A 14,526-nucleotide genomic window follows, 5' to 3' on the forward strand; every position below is an offset into this window, starting at 1 on the left:
AATTCCAAACTCCATTTTTATCACTTTACATAAAAAATTAAAAAGCAGGCTCTTAGGGAACTAACACTCACTAGATAACTAATTGCATCATCCATGGCTTCATCTAGGAACTAGTTCTGCAAAATGTCCTCAAGTCATATATTTTCTAATATAAACACAGGGAACTGTCATTGATAGCAATTCCTACTTAGCCTGAGGGTCTGCCAGGAGTAGTGGTGGGGGGCCAGGGTGTATGACCGTAAGCAGGAATCGCATCCAAAATTGACCAAGTGCCATGCCCTCCAAACTGTAAGTGTTTAAAAATGACTATAAATTAAAAGCAGCATGCTTGATATCAAAAGAGAGGAGAGAGGAAGCATACCAAGAAAACGCAGGGACCAAAATCATTTTTAAACACTTTTATATCAAATGAAAAAGAGAAAAAAAGACACTTAAAAACAAAACAAAACATGAGCCACTCTTAATGCAAGCTTCAATGATGCTCTACTTTTATTCCAAAACACTTCTAAAAGTTGTGGTCATCAAACAACACATAAAGCAAGTAGTGACCTGACTCCTTTAAAAGAACATCTAAGAGTATTTTTTAATTTTTGAGAAACATTTGAGGAACTTAGTGTTTTTTATTTTTACTACAATTGTATTGTTGAAAAACATAATACAAGGGTGTTGATGCAGACTTAATAAGTAAGAGAAACGCAGAAAACTGAAAATCAAAAAGGAAGTTGGAAATAGGATGTTAAAAAGCAAGCCAGGTACACAGGCAGGTTAAAGGGTTTCCTGCCCCCGAAAAAGTGACCCATTTTTTTAAGAGTGATATCTCTTATCACAGTTCTCTATCCTTTTTTGCCTCTTTATTTCAGTTTGATATTACTGTTTCCTTTGATACAAAGTAGTAATAAAAAAATCTATTATTAATGATAATTCAATTTTTCTTTCTTTCTCCACCCACTCCCCCAGCCCCCATTTAAGTCTCGAAGACAAGTCTGGACCAATTTCTCCATCCTGCCTCTGGCAGCAGACTGTAGCATTTCAGATCCTCCACCAAGTCCCGGCTGCTTCAAAGGAAAAATCCTACTTTCTTCAGTTAAGATCATAAGAAATATAGGGGGAGGGGGTCAGCTCTGTTTGGACATAATTACACTTCATCAAAAGAAGCTTTCTTCATCTTCCATGCGTGAAAAGTCTGCAAGCAGTTAAGTCTGTCTTTTTTTTTTTAAATATAAAAATTGCTATTTGGGAAACCAGCCAAAACTCAGAAAGCCAATATAGTAAAACACTGCACACCCTTTGTTTCTCTTTGAAGTTGCTTAAATAAATATGTTGAGGGTTTACAAAGTACACTATCACTTTGCCATAGCTTTTACTCAGATTGATCAGAGAAAACTTATGCAGCATCTATATAACACAAAAGCAAGATAAATGAAAACACTAGCTTGAATCTGTTAAGTAAAATAAAGTATAACACCCAATCCTTTAAACGCTAAAATTCATTACTCTGGTTAAAAAGAAAATAAAATAATGTAAGATGGTAGATGCATTTTAGAGCGCACAGGTAAATCACGTTCAAATTCTTATTGATTCTTACTAGAAAGGAAAGAAACTTTAATTGTAATATGGACCTGTACCAGTAACTGAGGGAAAAAAAAGGAATGAATGCATACACGTATGTATATTTCAAATCTAATCAGTCAATAGTGAGATAGGATATGTCATTTTTTCTTTTAATGAAAGCAAACTAAACCGGATGCAGAGATAACCCTAGTTTTGATTCTACCAGAGGCCATAAGCCTCATTTTATTCCAAACAACCTTTCGGTGAAGGTACTTCATTAGCATGTAGCCTTTTTTTTTTTTTTTTCGTTAAAAAGCACAACTTCTTGGCCCCGTTCCTAGAAAGTAAACTAAAACTACTCATCGGAAACAGTCTTGCTTGAATTTCCCTTATCAAGTTTTTACAATGGTAATAATTTGACATCTGATCCAAACTAAAGAGCAATTATTGGACATGGTTTAAAAACTGGTGCTTCTCATTTCCTAATTCAAACCTGGGTTATAGTGATTCCATAGGGCTTTATAATTTTATTCCACTTCGGTCCTAACTACAGTGGTCTATTTTCTCTTTTCTTACTGAAATACTTGAAATGGAAATACTAGATTAAATAAATAAATAAATGTAATACTTCTAATAGATTAGTAACTTATTAAAAATCCCCCTGTAGAATAAGTAAATAAAGACCAAAATATTGGTTTCCTCAGAGATTTTTAAAAACATTAACCCTATTTATGAAGTAGCTGTGAAAACCCTAAAAGGGAATGGTTTCTATTTTATGAACATTCTAAGGATTCCTAGTATTTGAATATGGATTCAGATGGTGGAAACCCCGAAACTGTGTGGAAATTAGAATCCTGATCATCTGTCTGGGCACCTTTATATAAGTGTTCTAACATAAATAATACATTATTCACTTACTCGCATGAAAAAACCTTCCATTAAAAAACATGACTTTTTCATTGATTATTGAGAGTAAATTAAATCATATAGAGGTAATAAATGTGGTAAGTGAAGAGCATTATGTTAGCTGTCCTTGCTATAACTTAGAGCAAAACTGATATGAGGAAATTTGTTCAATGCATTCATTTTTCTTTCTCTTTGCTACTCAACTTATTCAGTTATTTGACTTCCCCTAATTCAGAACTTGATCCTCCACTGTTCTTCCTCTCTATCTTATATACTCACACCCAATGAAATCAGGAACTAGCTCTTTTGAAAATGTTTGAATTTTCAACATCATAAAACAGATGAAAAAGTCTTTATTACTCAGAAGATAAAACATTCAATTTCATCTGGACATACTGAAATAAAACCTTCAGTAATTCTGCTTGGTAAAAGAAGGTGCTGATTTGTATACAGATTAGTCTATATTTCACCAGGGGATCCTAATGTGTTTATTCCATTATCAATATTAAAAATCAGAGACCTACCTCGTCCACTCCGGCCCACAAATCTCAGATCGTTGAACCTTGCTACTTGGTTTTTCATAACAGCAGAGGCATTTCGGAGCTCAGCAGAATAATTTTCATCGTTACCCGCCATGACAGTAACCACAGTGCCATCTGGTACCTCTCCGAGGGCTACCACCTACATTACACAGGAAACACAGCAGCAATAATGGCACATCAGAAAAGCTTAAAAACTGAGAATATATTCTAATTGTAAATGATGTATCTTATCAGGACTTAGTTCTCCAGTCTAGTAACGGCAGACAGGAATGAAACATCTGTATATGGGTTATGATGCCACTTCAAACAAACCAATGTATCAGTGTCCACCCATTACAAAGACAGGCAAAAGTCTCCTTCATTTGCTGTTGGATTTTTCACAGAATACATAAATATTTTTACTAAATCCCCATGTTCAGCTGTCCAAAGAAATTAGGCCACAGAGGGAAAGCTGATACCCACATCTGCAGATTACATTATACATATTAAGGCAATGCCTGTCTGCAGCCTGGAGAGCCCTGAGGTGTGGTCTCATCCAGGTCATAGGCTAGAGAATAGAAAGTCCGGTCAGCTCTATAGGAGACGACTTCTAGGTGAAACCTTGGGAGTTCCAAACTATAAGCAGGCTCAGACATAACTTGGTCTCCAGAACTACCTTCCATTTCCTTACTTTGGGTTAGATATTCAGCTTTAGTCACACCACAAATATTTACTAAATGCCCACTCTGTAGTGAGACACAGTGGAATATCCAAAGCCATCAAGTACTTTAAAGTCTAAGTGTAAAATAAAGATAAATACCAGGCTGAAAAGCAATCAATGACAAATGAGTGGTATAGACAGAAAGAACACCCTTAGCCACACTTCTATTCTGTTCTACTTGTATTCCATCTGCGTCTTGAAATGACACCCTTACTGCCTAATCTTCAACAGTTAGTCTGAGGCAGATTAACTCAGTCAAGTAAAGATCCAGATTATTCAGTCTTTGAAGCTAACAAACATTTTTATTGCTCCAAGGCTAGAGACCACACTTTTAAACTAGGTCAGCTAACTTGCAAATGTGTGCCTCTAATTAACAGGGAACTTGGTAAGGAAATGCTAGTGCAGATCCTTTGATGACATATATAAAGCATACTATTCTTAGTCCATTACCACGATCCTTCCACTGAATGGCATCCCTTTCTCCCAATTCACTTCTAGGATACTATACTCAGATTAGTTCCATCTCTTCTTCATTCAGCTTCTAGAAGTTCCCATGGTAACTAAGCAATGACTCCAGCTACAGTAGCCCACTACTCTGTGTGGCAACACCACCTATGTATGCTTGCCTATCTGGCAAACATCCCACTTACCCTTCTTTCACCTCTAGTGCTACTCCCTCCCCTGTCAAGGTTTTCATAAGGCAGACCTAAGTATTTAATCCCATGCTCCCAGTACATTTTGTACATACATTAAAATGGATTTCTCACAGTGTGATGAAGCAGACATTATAACTATACTTTAGTGCTGAATTTCTCCCCATCTATAAATTCTATCCCAACACCCATCCACTGTACCCTCTGCTCCAATCAGGAAAACAACTAACCAAACAAAAGATTTCTCAATATTTTGTTCACCCTCACCTTTCTCTTAGGCTGCTTCTCAGTTCCCTTCCTTCCTTTGGTACTTTGTTATTCAGTTCAAATTGCAAAGCTTTCCTTAAATTAATCTAAAATCAGTCTAGAACCCACATTCAACAGCATCGCACTGTACTCAAGCAATCCTTTCAATGTGCTTACATTAATGACCTACCTATTCCTCTTGCTAGACTAGCCCAAAGCTGAGGGACTCACTCCCAGGAGTCCAAAAAATATCATAAAACATCTGTCTGGTTCACCAATACATCCCCAGCTCCCAAAACAGTGCCTGGCATTTATATGCTCCTGATAAATATTTGTGAAACAAATAAGTGAAAGCGCTCCATAAAGAGCACTACTTCCCACAGCCAGCAGACCGTGGGGCTATCAGCTACCGCTCTAAGTGAGGGAACCAGTTAAAAGTTGAGTCAGCATCCCTTGCTTAGCAGCGATGTGCTCCTGCTTCAAACTACTTTTCTGAAAACTTTCTCTGTCCCAGAGGAGGGCGAATCATGCTGACTATCCTTTACCTGGAGCATAATTATTCTATTCAATATGAGATGTCTCCTAGGTCAAAGGTAAGTCTCTTGAGAAGAAGACTTCCTCCCAAGAGTCCAACAAGCCCGCATACTTATCTAGTGCTTCGAGTAGGTACGGAAAACAGGTATTGCTCTACCCCTGATGGAGGCAATGTGCTTTCCAATATTTCAAATTCACAATGCTAAAAATGTAAACATTTGGAAGTACTGAAATAATTGACAAAGTTTGCTAGTATTCATCTAAAAGTTGGACATTTTGTTTGCTCAGCATGTTGTGTTTTAACACCCACTGTGTGGCTTTCTATATCAAACTAAATATGTAACCCGTAAGCATATTAATGAAGGCAGAAGAAGAGATGCACTGTTTTAGAAGAGAACGAATGCACCTCTGCCACATATCTGCTACAGCCTCACATGAGTAACTTCATCTCCAGGAATCACAGTTTCCCAATCCATAAATTTTAAATAATAAAAAAGTCTAAAATTAAGAAGATACTTTATAAATACAGAGTGTAATTACAATGAGGTACTTTTTGTAAGAAGAGGAGGCTAACATAATGTTCTGTTGGAAGTCTGATGCGTGTTAAACATAGGCTTTTATTTCTAAGCATCCCAGTAGGGTTCAATTGAATATGTACTTTTTCATTTCATGTCCTGAGATGTTGTTTGGGATAGAGAGATAGAGGATGACTGCTGGAGTTCACTCCAGTCTGGCTAAATTTCAGAAAAAAAGTAAATCTGCCCCAATATAAAAGTTTTTAAGAGCTCTGGGACATTATTATTTTACTGCATATTTTCAACATAATGGATTTTTTCTTTAGTTAGAAGAAAAGGAAAATTGATTCAATATGGGAAAAAATGAAAGAAAAGAGTCTCTAAGAGTGAAATACATAAATCCATTTTACTTTGCTTAAGCAGCATAATAATAGCCATATTAAATATTAGGTTTTACATATTACATTTAATAACAAAACAAATAGATAATTATAAGTTGTGTGAGCCTTCTAAGAGGCTTAGAACTGGGCCTGAAAAAAATGCTAACTAACATGATATAGTGATAACCTTTCCTGTTATAGCTGAACTCTATTTTAATGGCTAAAGACATTGTTTTTTCTGCTGTTCACTCTACCAAATCAGATTACCCAATGTTTTTCTGAACAAAAATAAAGGGGGTGGGAAGTCCTATATTTGACTTTATATCAATGAGAAGCATAATTATATGTTTCAGGGTATAAAAGAAAGTAAATCTCTGAAACTAAAAAATTTGGCTTGGAGATTCTCAACTGTATTTATCTAAAAGAATCAAGAAATTTTACACGTTTCATCTGTACCAAACCCAAGCAAAGGAAAAAACATTTTAAGGGGCAGAGAGCAGTCAAAAATCACTCTTTAACTAGTTAGGAGTAAGCAAGCATTAAAATCTGTTACCATACTATCCAATACAAAAGTTCTACTCTGCAAAGAGTAATTTGTGATAAAATCTTAAGAATTAAATTTGTGTTTTAAAATACTAAATCTACAAATTCAAGAAACTTCATGGGAAAGGGGGAAGTAATTTTCTGTCCTGACACCTCAGAATAAAGAAGTTCCTTTATTTAGCATACCTCACTGTAACTAGCATTTAGAGCACACCATATGAGGCTTGTACAAAATAAAGCGAATGGATATTTAACCCTAGAAATGTTACTGAAATTTTCTATGAGACTGCTTATGAATGAAACTGTGAATTACTGTGAAAGAGAAATAAGGAGAATTAACTCAGACCCTTAAAACTGTTTTTGTGGTCTCAGTATATAGAAATTAAAATTGCTCATGACATTTCCATGGACAGAATTCTAGTCTTAACTAATCAATGACTCCTACAGGCCAACATTATTTGGCACAGCATACTTGTAGAAAAATTAAATTATAATTATTTTTCAAGATAGAATCTGATCAAATCTTTCTTTGTATTAAAAAAAAGGTGAGTCTAACTGCGAAAGGCAAAAATTTATTCCTATGGTAATTATTTAAAGGTAACTTTAAATAAACTATCAATAGTCATTAGTTAATTTTTAGAATTTATCCCAAAATTTAGGAGAAGTCTATTGAATTCCAGAGAAAAAAAGGAAATACAGTAATATACTGTATAATTTCATAATTAAAAAAATAAATGTCAAAGAAATTTTGATGGAAATTATTTCAATTTAAGCCAGGTTTCAAGCTGATTTAGAACATCTAATGACAGAATATTCCAGAATTTTGAAAGGATACAAACAGCAATGACACGGGAAAAAATTACAAATGATATTTTAGAATAGCTGTTTTCAAATGTGAGCGTTCTAAAAATTTTTAAATATTTATTTTCCATCTAAAATTATTTGTTCTGACTGCCTTACCAATAATTTTTATATATTCAATCTTAAAATTTTTAACTGTAAATAATTTTTATTGCAATTAAAGGCACAACACAAGACATAAAACTGTCTTCATCCAACTTGCAATCTATTACAATTTGCATAATTTTGTATAACAATAATAAAGTTTTTACAGGTCTAATAACCAGTTTTCTCTTGTTTAGGTATAATTAGATTTGAGAAGACACAGACATAAAGTTTGATCATTCAACATGAAGGAAAAATACAACTCAATTGCATCAAGTACTTAGTTGCATACTTTTTGAAAAGAGAAAAAGGCCAATGAAGTAGAAAAAAGTATTTTCAAATAGAAATTGTTCAGTCATTTTGAAACCCTTCTTTTGACAAATACTGAAAGGCTATCATTAAAGTTATGGAATTAACTACAAATAATAGGTCATATATCTAAAAATGTGTTTTCTCTCTTTAACACTGCCAGAAACATACGATGCTGGTAAGTATATAGTCCAGTGTTCTCTTAAAACGGCACAATAGGCTTGCACCACTTTTAGTTTTAAAATATACATCTGGACTTCAAATTTCTGCAAAATGTTTTAACTTGAAGCTATTTAAAGCAACTGAGTTATGAACCCTTAACACCAGGCTTCACAGTGGAAATGCTGACAGACCTTTAACTATAAGGGAGCCACTGGCTTAACATGTTCTCTCCACTTTCTACCTGACCATTAACTAATGAGCTGAATTTGCAAGGTACTTTTTTCACTAGAATCATTTAGGACAGAAAGAGCCTGGGATCCTCTAATAGTACATCTTAACTATTTTAAGCTTTCAGTGAGATACCCCGGCAAGAAATGTTAAAAATATTTATTTCCATTTCCTTGACACCTGGGGGACTGAACATTTCAAAACAGACCTTTGTTAAAAATACTGTGCTAATAAACAACTTTACATGTTTTAAAGTATACTAGCTGTTTTTGCAGTTTTACGTGTTGAGTGGGTATAAGTGAATTAAGTATTTTTATACAATCCCAAAACAAGATTAGATTAAAAACACTAATATATTAAGTCCTAATATCTTGTCAAATCATTTTGAAGGACTATTTTAAATTAAGACATCAAAATATACAATCCTTTGAATTCATTTCTGATTCTCTACAGGGACAAACTCAGTGTCACAGACGTAAAATATGAGCTCAAGAAAGAGTTGTTGTATTGATTTGAATGTCAGACTTCTCAACAGTTCTCTGTTTATGTGTGCTTTTAAGTGTGTTTACCTGTCTGCTATCTACCCAACAACAGTACAATTTTATACATAGCTCTAAATATGATAGCCAAATTGCTGTCATCACTTTTAAAACTGAGAGGGCTTTTTATTATTTCTTCATTACAGATGGATTTGATTATGTTGCAAAAATTTAGAAATCTACTCTTCTCAGACTACTATCCAGAAAGTAAAGAGAGGTTGTTTTTACAACACTTAGATTAAAACAATAAAATTTGTAAAAATCTGGATGCTCCAAACACCTGTGCATTTTTTTAGCAGAAAGACAAAACTTCTATACTGAGTGGAGCCCAGTTTTCATCCACTAGTTGAACTCCATTAAACACAGCTGTAGGGGTGGGAGGATATTGAGAATCAGATTTAAGTCAATTTAATTTATTATTCAGTTAATATGAATTAACATATTCAATTTAGTATGGCTACATGTCATGTATGGTTTTATTTATAATTAAAAGTAAAATAACAAAAATGTACTTTGCATAATTAACAATAAGTATGATTTATAGAAAAGAAAGCAATTTGTTTTCAAAATAATTTTAAAAAGGTAGTAGTGAGAAAACCCAAAGATAACCAAATTATCTGAAAATATAATAGCTCAAACTAAATGTATTCTCTCTGTATGCCAAAAAATGCCCTTTACATCCAAAATACTCAAGCTGGATATCAATTCAGCATCCTAAGTGTAAAGGATTACAGACTTAAACACGCTTAGCAGAACAAATAGTATATAGAATATCAAACATCTAAATGATATATTTAAAAATATAGGCACTTACCCTTATATTTCCACATATCCTAATTTGTGGCACTATTTAGACAAAATGTCAACTTATTTGCATTCTTCGCTGTTTTTATTCAGGTGATTTGGGAGGCTATTTTTGAATTTCCATTCTCATTTAAAGCTAATTGGGAAATGCTGGATCCTTAACAATGAATATTGTAAAAGAGACCTCTTCTACGGAAATTTAAATTTCTACAGTTCACATATATTGAGCTTTTCATATTTCAAGGAAAAAAAAACATTAACCTACAAAATGGGCGATTTATAAAAGGAGAAATGTGGCGGTTAAAAAAAATTTCTTTTGCCAACTGCAAAATGAAACTTGCCCCAGAATGCAACATCCCCTTTCCACAACAATTCATTCTGATTTCTGTTCTGATATAAGACCTAGCGAGATAACCAGCTCTAATTGACCTGGACTCCTCTTTTCTTTCCACCCCACCCACACACGGAATCTGAATTGGCGCGTGGGGTGTATGTGTGTGTGATCAACAAGTGGGAACTGCCAGTGGCCCTTGGGAATCTGGTTGGCCCCAGGGTCCACAATGGAGGAACTGGCACGATTCCTCCCTTTTTTTCCTTCCCCAGGGTCTTGATTATTACCCTGCTCTCCACAGACTCCAGAACCCAGGTGACCCGGGCCCAACTTTCTCAAGTTCTGAGGGGTGAGAGGGGCAGAGGCCCTCTGTTTTGGGGAGTGTTTATCTCCCTGTCTGGCTCACTACCCACTCTATCCCTGGCATCTAGTCCAGAGTGTAGACAGCCCAGTAACCCGTTTCCCCACCAACCCTGTGCGCGCTCTCCGCCCTGGGGGCTCCGCGTCTCTGCCTGGCGAGGTTTGCCAAGGGAAAAACCGATCGCATTATGGAGACCCCTAGGGTTACTGCGGGAGGTTCCAAACCAATTCGGTCAACCTGCTTGCCGGCGATTCTAGCTGTTGACACCCGACCTCAAACTAACGGGTCTCGTGGGCGGAGAAGGCCGCGGAGCGTGCGGCGGCCACTCTCCGGTCCCGGAGTCACTCCCTCCGGCGCCCAGGCCATGGGCAGGAACCACACAAGACCTATGGGATTTAAATTCTTAATAATAACAAAACAAAAGTAGTAAGACAAATCCACAAAAGTTCACCTCAGTTTTCAAGTTGGGCGAACCGGTTAAGTTTCACAGGTTTCCCTCATCTGTCCCCGGAGGGCCGAGGCGGACAGGTCGGCCCGGGCTAGAAGAGGTAGTCCGAGCCCCCGCCCCCTCCCCGGGCCAGCGCCTCCCCGAACTCCAGGGTCCAGTGCCCCGAACCCCGGAGCTTTCCAACCTCGGGGTGCGCCGCGGCCCCGGTGGCCCCGCCTTCCTCGCTGGTAACGGGAACTAACGCGGGTCAACGAACCTAGAAAACGCTCCTGTCCTGCCCACTCCCCGATTCCCAAGTCCCCAGATTGACCCGGGACCCTCTAGGACACCAGTAATGAGGGCCGCTCACCGCGGGCCGGCAACCCTCACCCAGCCCCGGGCGCGAACGCTGGGCGCCGGCCCTCTCGTGAACACTGGCCCGAGAGAAGCCGGGAATGCTGGGGCTTAAGCGGGTCAGAGACTGGGGCGCCAAGACTGCCGGAGGGGGGTTCGTAGGGGAGCGGAAAGGAGGAGAGAGGGTGGGAGAGAGCAAGACCCGGGAGAGGGGCGGCGCGAGCAGTCTGCGGTGCCGGCCCAGTAGTGATGTCCGTGGAGGGGGCGCGGGAGTTCCGGGCCAGAGTGCGGGTTATCCTTGCCCCTGGGGAAGGAGACTGGGTGGAGCAAGTCGGGGTGGCGGGCAAAGAGTGGGCACCTGGGGTTCCTAGGAGGAGGGAAAACGGCTCAGGGGGTGGGTTAGAGTGGTGACCCCGAGGTTTGAGAGGTGACGAACGGGTAAGGGGGACAAGGTCTGTGGTCGGGATGGCTGCGGGTACAGGTGGAATGAGAAGCGGCATCGGCGCGGAATGACTGCGGCGCGAGCCCGCCGGGGAAGCCGAAGGCAGAGGGCCAGCTAGGGGTCCCTCGGGTCAGAGCTGCTAAGACAGGAGGCCTTGGAGGCCATCCGGGCCCGGGTCCCGCGGGTGTGGAGACGCCGGCGGGCAGGTCCCGCAGCGCCGGGCCGAGTGCGGGGGGCGGCCGCCACCTCTTACCTTGAAGGCCACGGGCAGCGTCTTGTTACAGCGCCAGTGCGAGGGCAGAACGGAGCACAGGAAGTTGGGGCTGTCGGTGCGGACAAGCTCGGCTGGGTGGTCGGCGATGATCTCCACCATGGTGCGGTTGTCGTGCGGCGGACGCAACCGGGGCACCGCGGCTGCCGCCGCCGCCGCCGCTGCCGCCGCTGCAGCCGCCGCCGCCGCCTCCTGCTGCTGCTGCTGCTGCTGCTGTTGCTGCTGCTGCTGTTGCGCAGCCACCACCGGGCTCACGTCGCTCATCTTGCCGGGTTGCAGGCTGCTGGAGGGGGGGCTGAAGCGCCGGCTGGTGCTCGGATCTACGGGAATACGCATCACAACAGCCACAAGTTAGCGAAGTGGCCGGGGGAGGGGGAGGAGGGTGGAAATGAGGGGCGAGGAGGAAATTGGGGGGGTGGAGGCGAGACGGGGGGAAAGGGGATGGAGGTGATGGGGCCGAGGAGGTGAGAGATCAAATTCGATGGAGCCGACTGCCAGGCGGAGTCTGATGGGGTACAACAGTGGCGATGCGGGGCAGTTGGTTTGGTGGGTAGGGAAGCCCCGGAGACACAGATGTTTGCCGGAGCCTTTGGAGCACCCGGGCGCGAGGGTGTGTTTGGCCCGGGGAGGCGGGGAGCCTGAGTTTGCAGCGTGGAGTAGGGTCCCCTGAGGCACCGCGTCCTGGGTGTGCTGACGACCCCTCCCAGTTCGAGTCCGGCGGTGGAATAGAATGGGTTCAGCAGTCCAGCCCCGCAGCCCGCATAGCCGCTCGTTGCCTGCCACCGCCGCGCCGCGCGCAGCTGCCCAGCTGCAAGCGTCCGCGCCGCCGCCCGCCCGCGCCGCTGCTTCCTCGGAGCCTGCCGCAGCTCCCCCGGCGCCGGCTGCACGCTCAGATTCCTGCCGCGGCGACTGCCAGCCCGGCTCCCTGGCTTGGCTCCTTCCTTTCCCTTCTCTTCTCGCGCTATCACCGCCACCTCCTAGCATCCACTCCCTCTTGCTCTTTGCAACGCTCCCCTGTCCCTCGTGCTTAAAGGTGCCAGGAGGTGAGACGCGGGCAGCGGATCTCTGGACCGCGGAATTAGAGCCTACGAATCGCAGCCGCTGCCGCCGCCCGCCGGCGAAGAGAAAGAGCCCCCCGGATGCTGCGCGCAGCTTCCAAAACCGAGAGTGGCGACCCCAGTCTAGGGGGATATCAGCTCGTCGCGTCCTCTTGCTCCACACTACCAGCAAGACAAGGGACCCTCTCTCGGTCGGACAAGGTTGAAGTTGAGACGCCAGAGGGCCGCAGGCTGATCTGACTGTCGTTATTTTTTGTTGTAACTTCAGGAGAGGAAGGAAAATTCTTGAGCTTCTCTGCTGACTTCTCAGCACGCTTCACCCTCCCCCCCCTCCACCTCAGCCGGGGCGGCTTGTGTGTGGGGGGGGGGGGGGGGGAGAAGATCTTGCAGAGCGATCTTGGGTTGTTTTTTGTTTTTTGTTTTGTTTTGTTTTTGTCTTGAGGGGCACAAAAATGGAGGGGGGACACTTGTCAAAACAGTTTTAGAAACTCAAGTGGCTTGGACAATTCTTTTTTCTTATAATTTCAAACTTGTCATTCCTAGATACTGAGGGTGAGTTTTTTAAAGTACTGGAAAACTGTCAATTTGGTGATTAAAATAAGTTGCAAAATCCCCTTGCAGGGTGAAAAAAAAAAAGCAGTTTTCCATGAATTTCAATCTTTTAAGTCTATTCTGCATCTAAAACTAAGTCTAGCGTTTTAAGCTTTCTTCCCCACCGCTCCTGCGGAGGTGGGGAGATTAAAAATAAATTCGAAATGTTTCAACGACTGTTTATTTGTGTATTTATTTCCCATTATGGGTTTAAAAAGCGACTTTGGATCCCCCAAAAAGTTGTGGTCGAAAAGGATGAAGGAGCGCCGAAAAAAAACACGGCAGTTTTACCTAAAATGTGGTTTTTGGAGGCTGGGATTTCTAATGATTAGGTTTTTGTGGTTTATATAGACATGACTCTGGCGAAGGCGATCATTACGGTGATGAGAGTCAGAAGCACGTGGGTGTCTCCAACCAGCCTCAAACTCGGAGCCTTCAAAACAAATAAAACAATGCGCGGCGCCCGCAGAAGCCGGGAAATCCCGCTTGAGGCTATTACACCCCCAAGAAGGGGACACAGGGCTGTTTTCCGACTGTATTGTCTATCACTAGATTACTTGCTTTTTGTTAAACTCTTTTAACCTTCCAAAGCTTGAAAACGTCATTAGTTGCCAAAATTTTAAAGACTGCTGATAGGTTATCTGATACACCATTACGTGATTTTATAAAGTAATTGAAAAATTATAATGCCTCCCCCTGGGAGTATTGAAGAAAGAGGGTTGAGTCATGATTCACCACCCCCCCCCCCAACTTATTTAAAGTAAGTCACGTATGTCGTTATTGCTCAGCGCAAAAGCCTCCCTCACCCTGGTAACGACCTGTCCCGGCCCTCCCTTGGTTTTTAAAGCCCAATTCAAGCACAAGTTGAACTTGGAGGGCTGTGTTTGCATGACATGGAAAACAGGATTGCCCCTCTGGAGAGATGTGCCTGGCATAGAGGGGCTTCCGGAGGACAGGAGGAGCTGGGCGTGCGCTCCCACTGGGGAAAAGGTAGACGGGGACACTGATCTGTCCTTCCCCTTCGGGGAGTTATTTTTAACCTTCTTTTTCTCCATTCACGGGTCCACAGCCCTCGTCCGTCTTTCAGTTTCCCACTTTTCTTTCCACGTTCCCGCCTCTCCCCGAAATTCCCCC

The 14,526-nt window shown here is 41.6% G+C and overlaps 1 protein-coding gene across 8 annotated transcripts in view; it reads right to left on the reverse strand.

The window, feature by feature from the left end:
- The window catches only part of RUNX2 (RUNX family transcription factor 2), a 230,296-nt gene that overhangs the window by 123,786 nt on the left and 91,984 nt on the right, over positions 1 to 14,526 (reverse strand). For 6 of the 8 annotated variants that reach the window (XM_037843139.1, XM_037843137.1, XM_037843136.1 and 3 more), the window contains exons 1-2: positions 11,726 to 13,051; positions 2,982 to 3,138 (exon numbers count right to left, since the gene is read on the reverse strand). In XM_037843139.1, coding sequence (XP_037699067.1) covers positions 2,982 to 3,138; positions 11,726 to 12,079 — 511 coding nt within the window. In that variant the 5' untranslated portion in view covers positions 12,080 to 13,051. Of the gene's footprint in view, positions 1 to 2,981; positions 3,139 to 11,725; positions 13,052 to 14,526 lie in introns of those variants that run through there. The other 2 variants (XM_037843141.1, XM_037843140.1) reach the window with 1 other exon arrangement.

The sequence above is a fragment of the Choloepus didactylus genome, chromosome 7 (assembly GCF_015220235.1).
Source record: "Choloepus didactylus isolate mChoDid1 chromosome 7, mChoDid1.pri, whole genome shotgun sequence".
NCBI classification, from domain to species: Eukaryota; Metazoa; Chordata; class Mammalia; order Pilosa; family Megalonychidae; genus Choloepus; species Choloepus didactylus.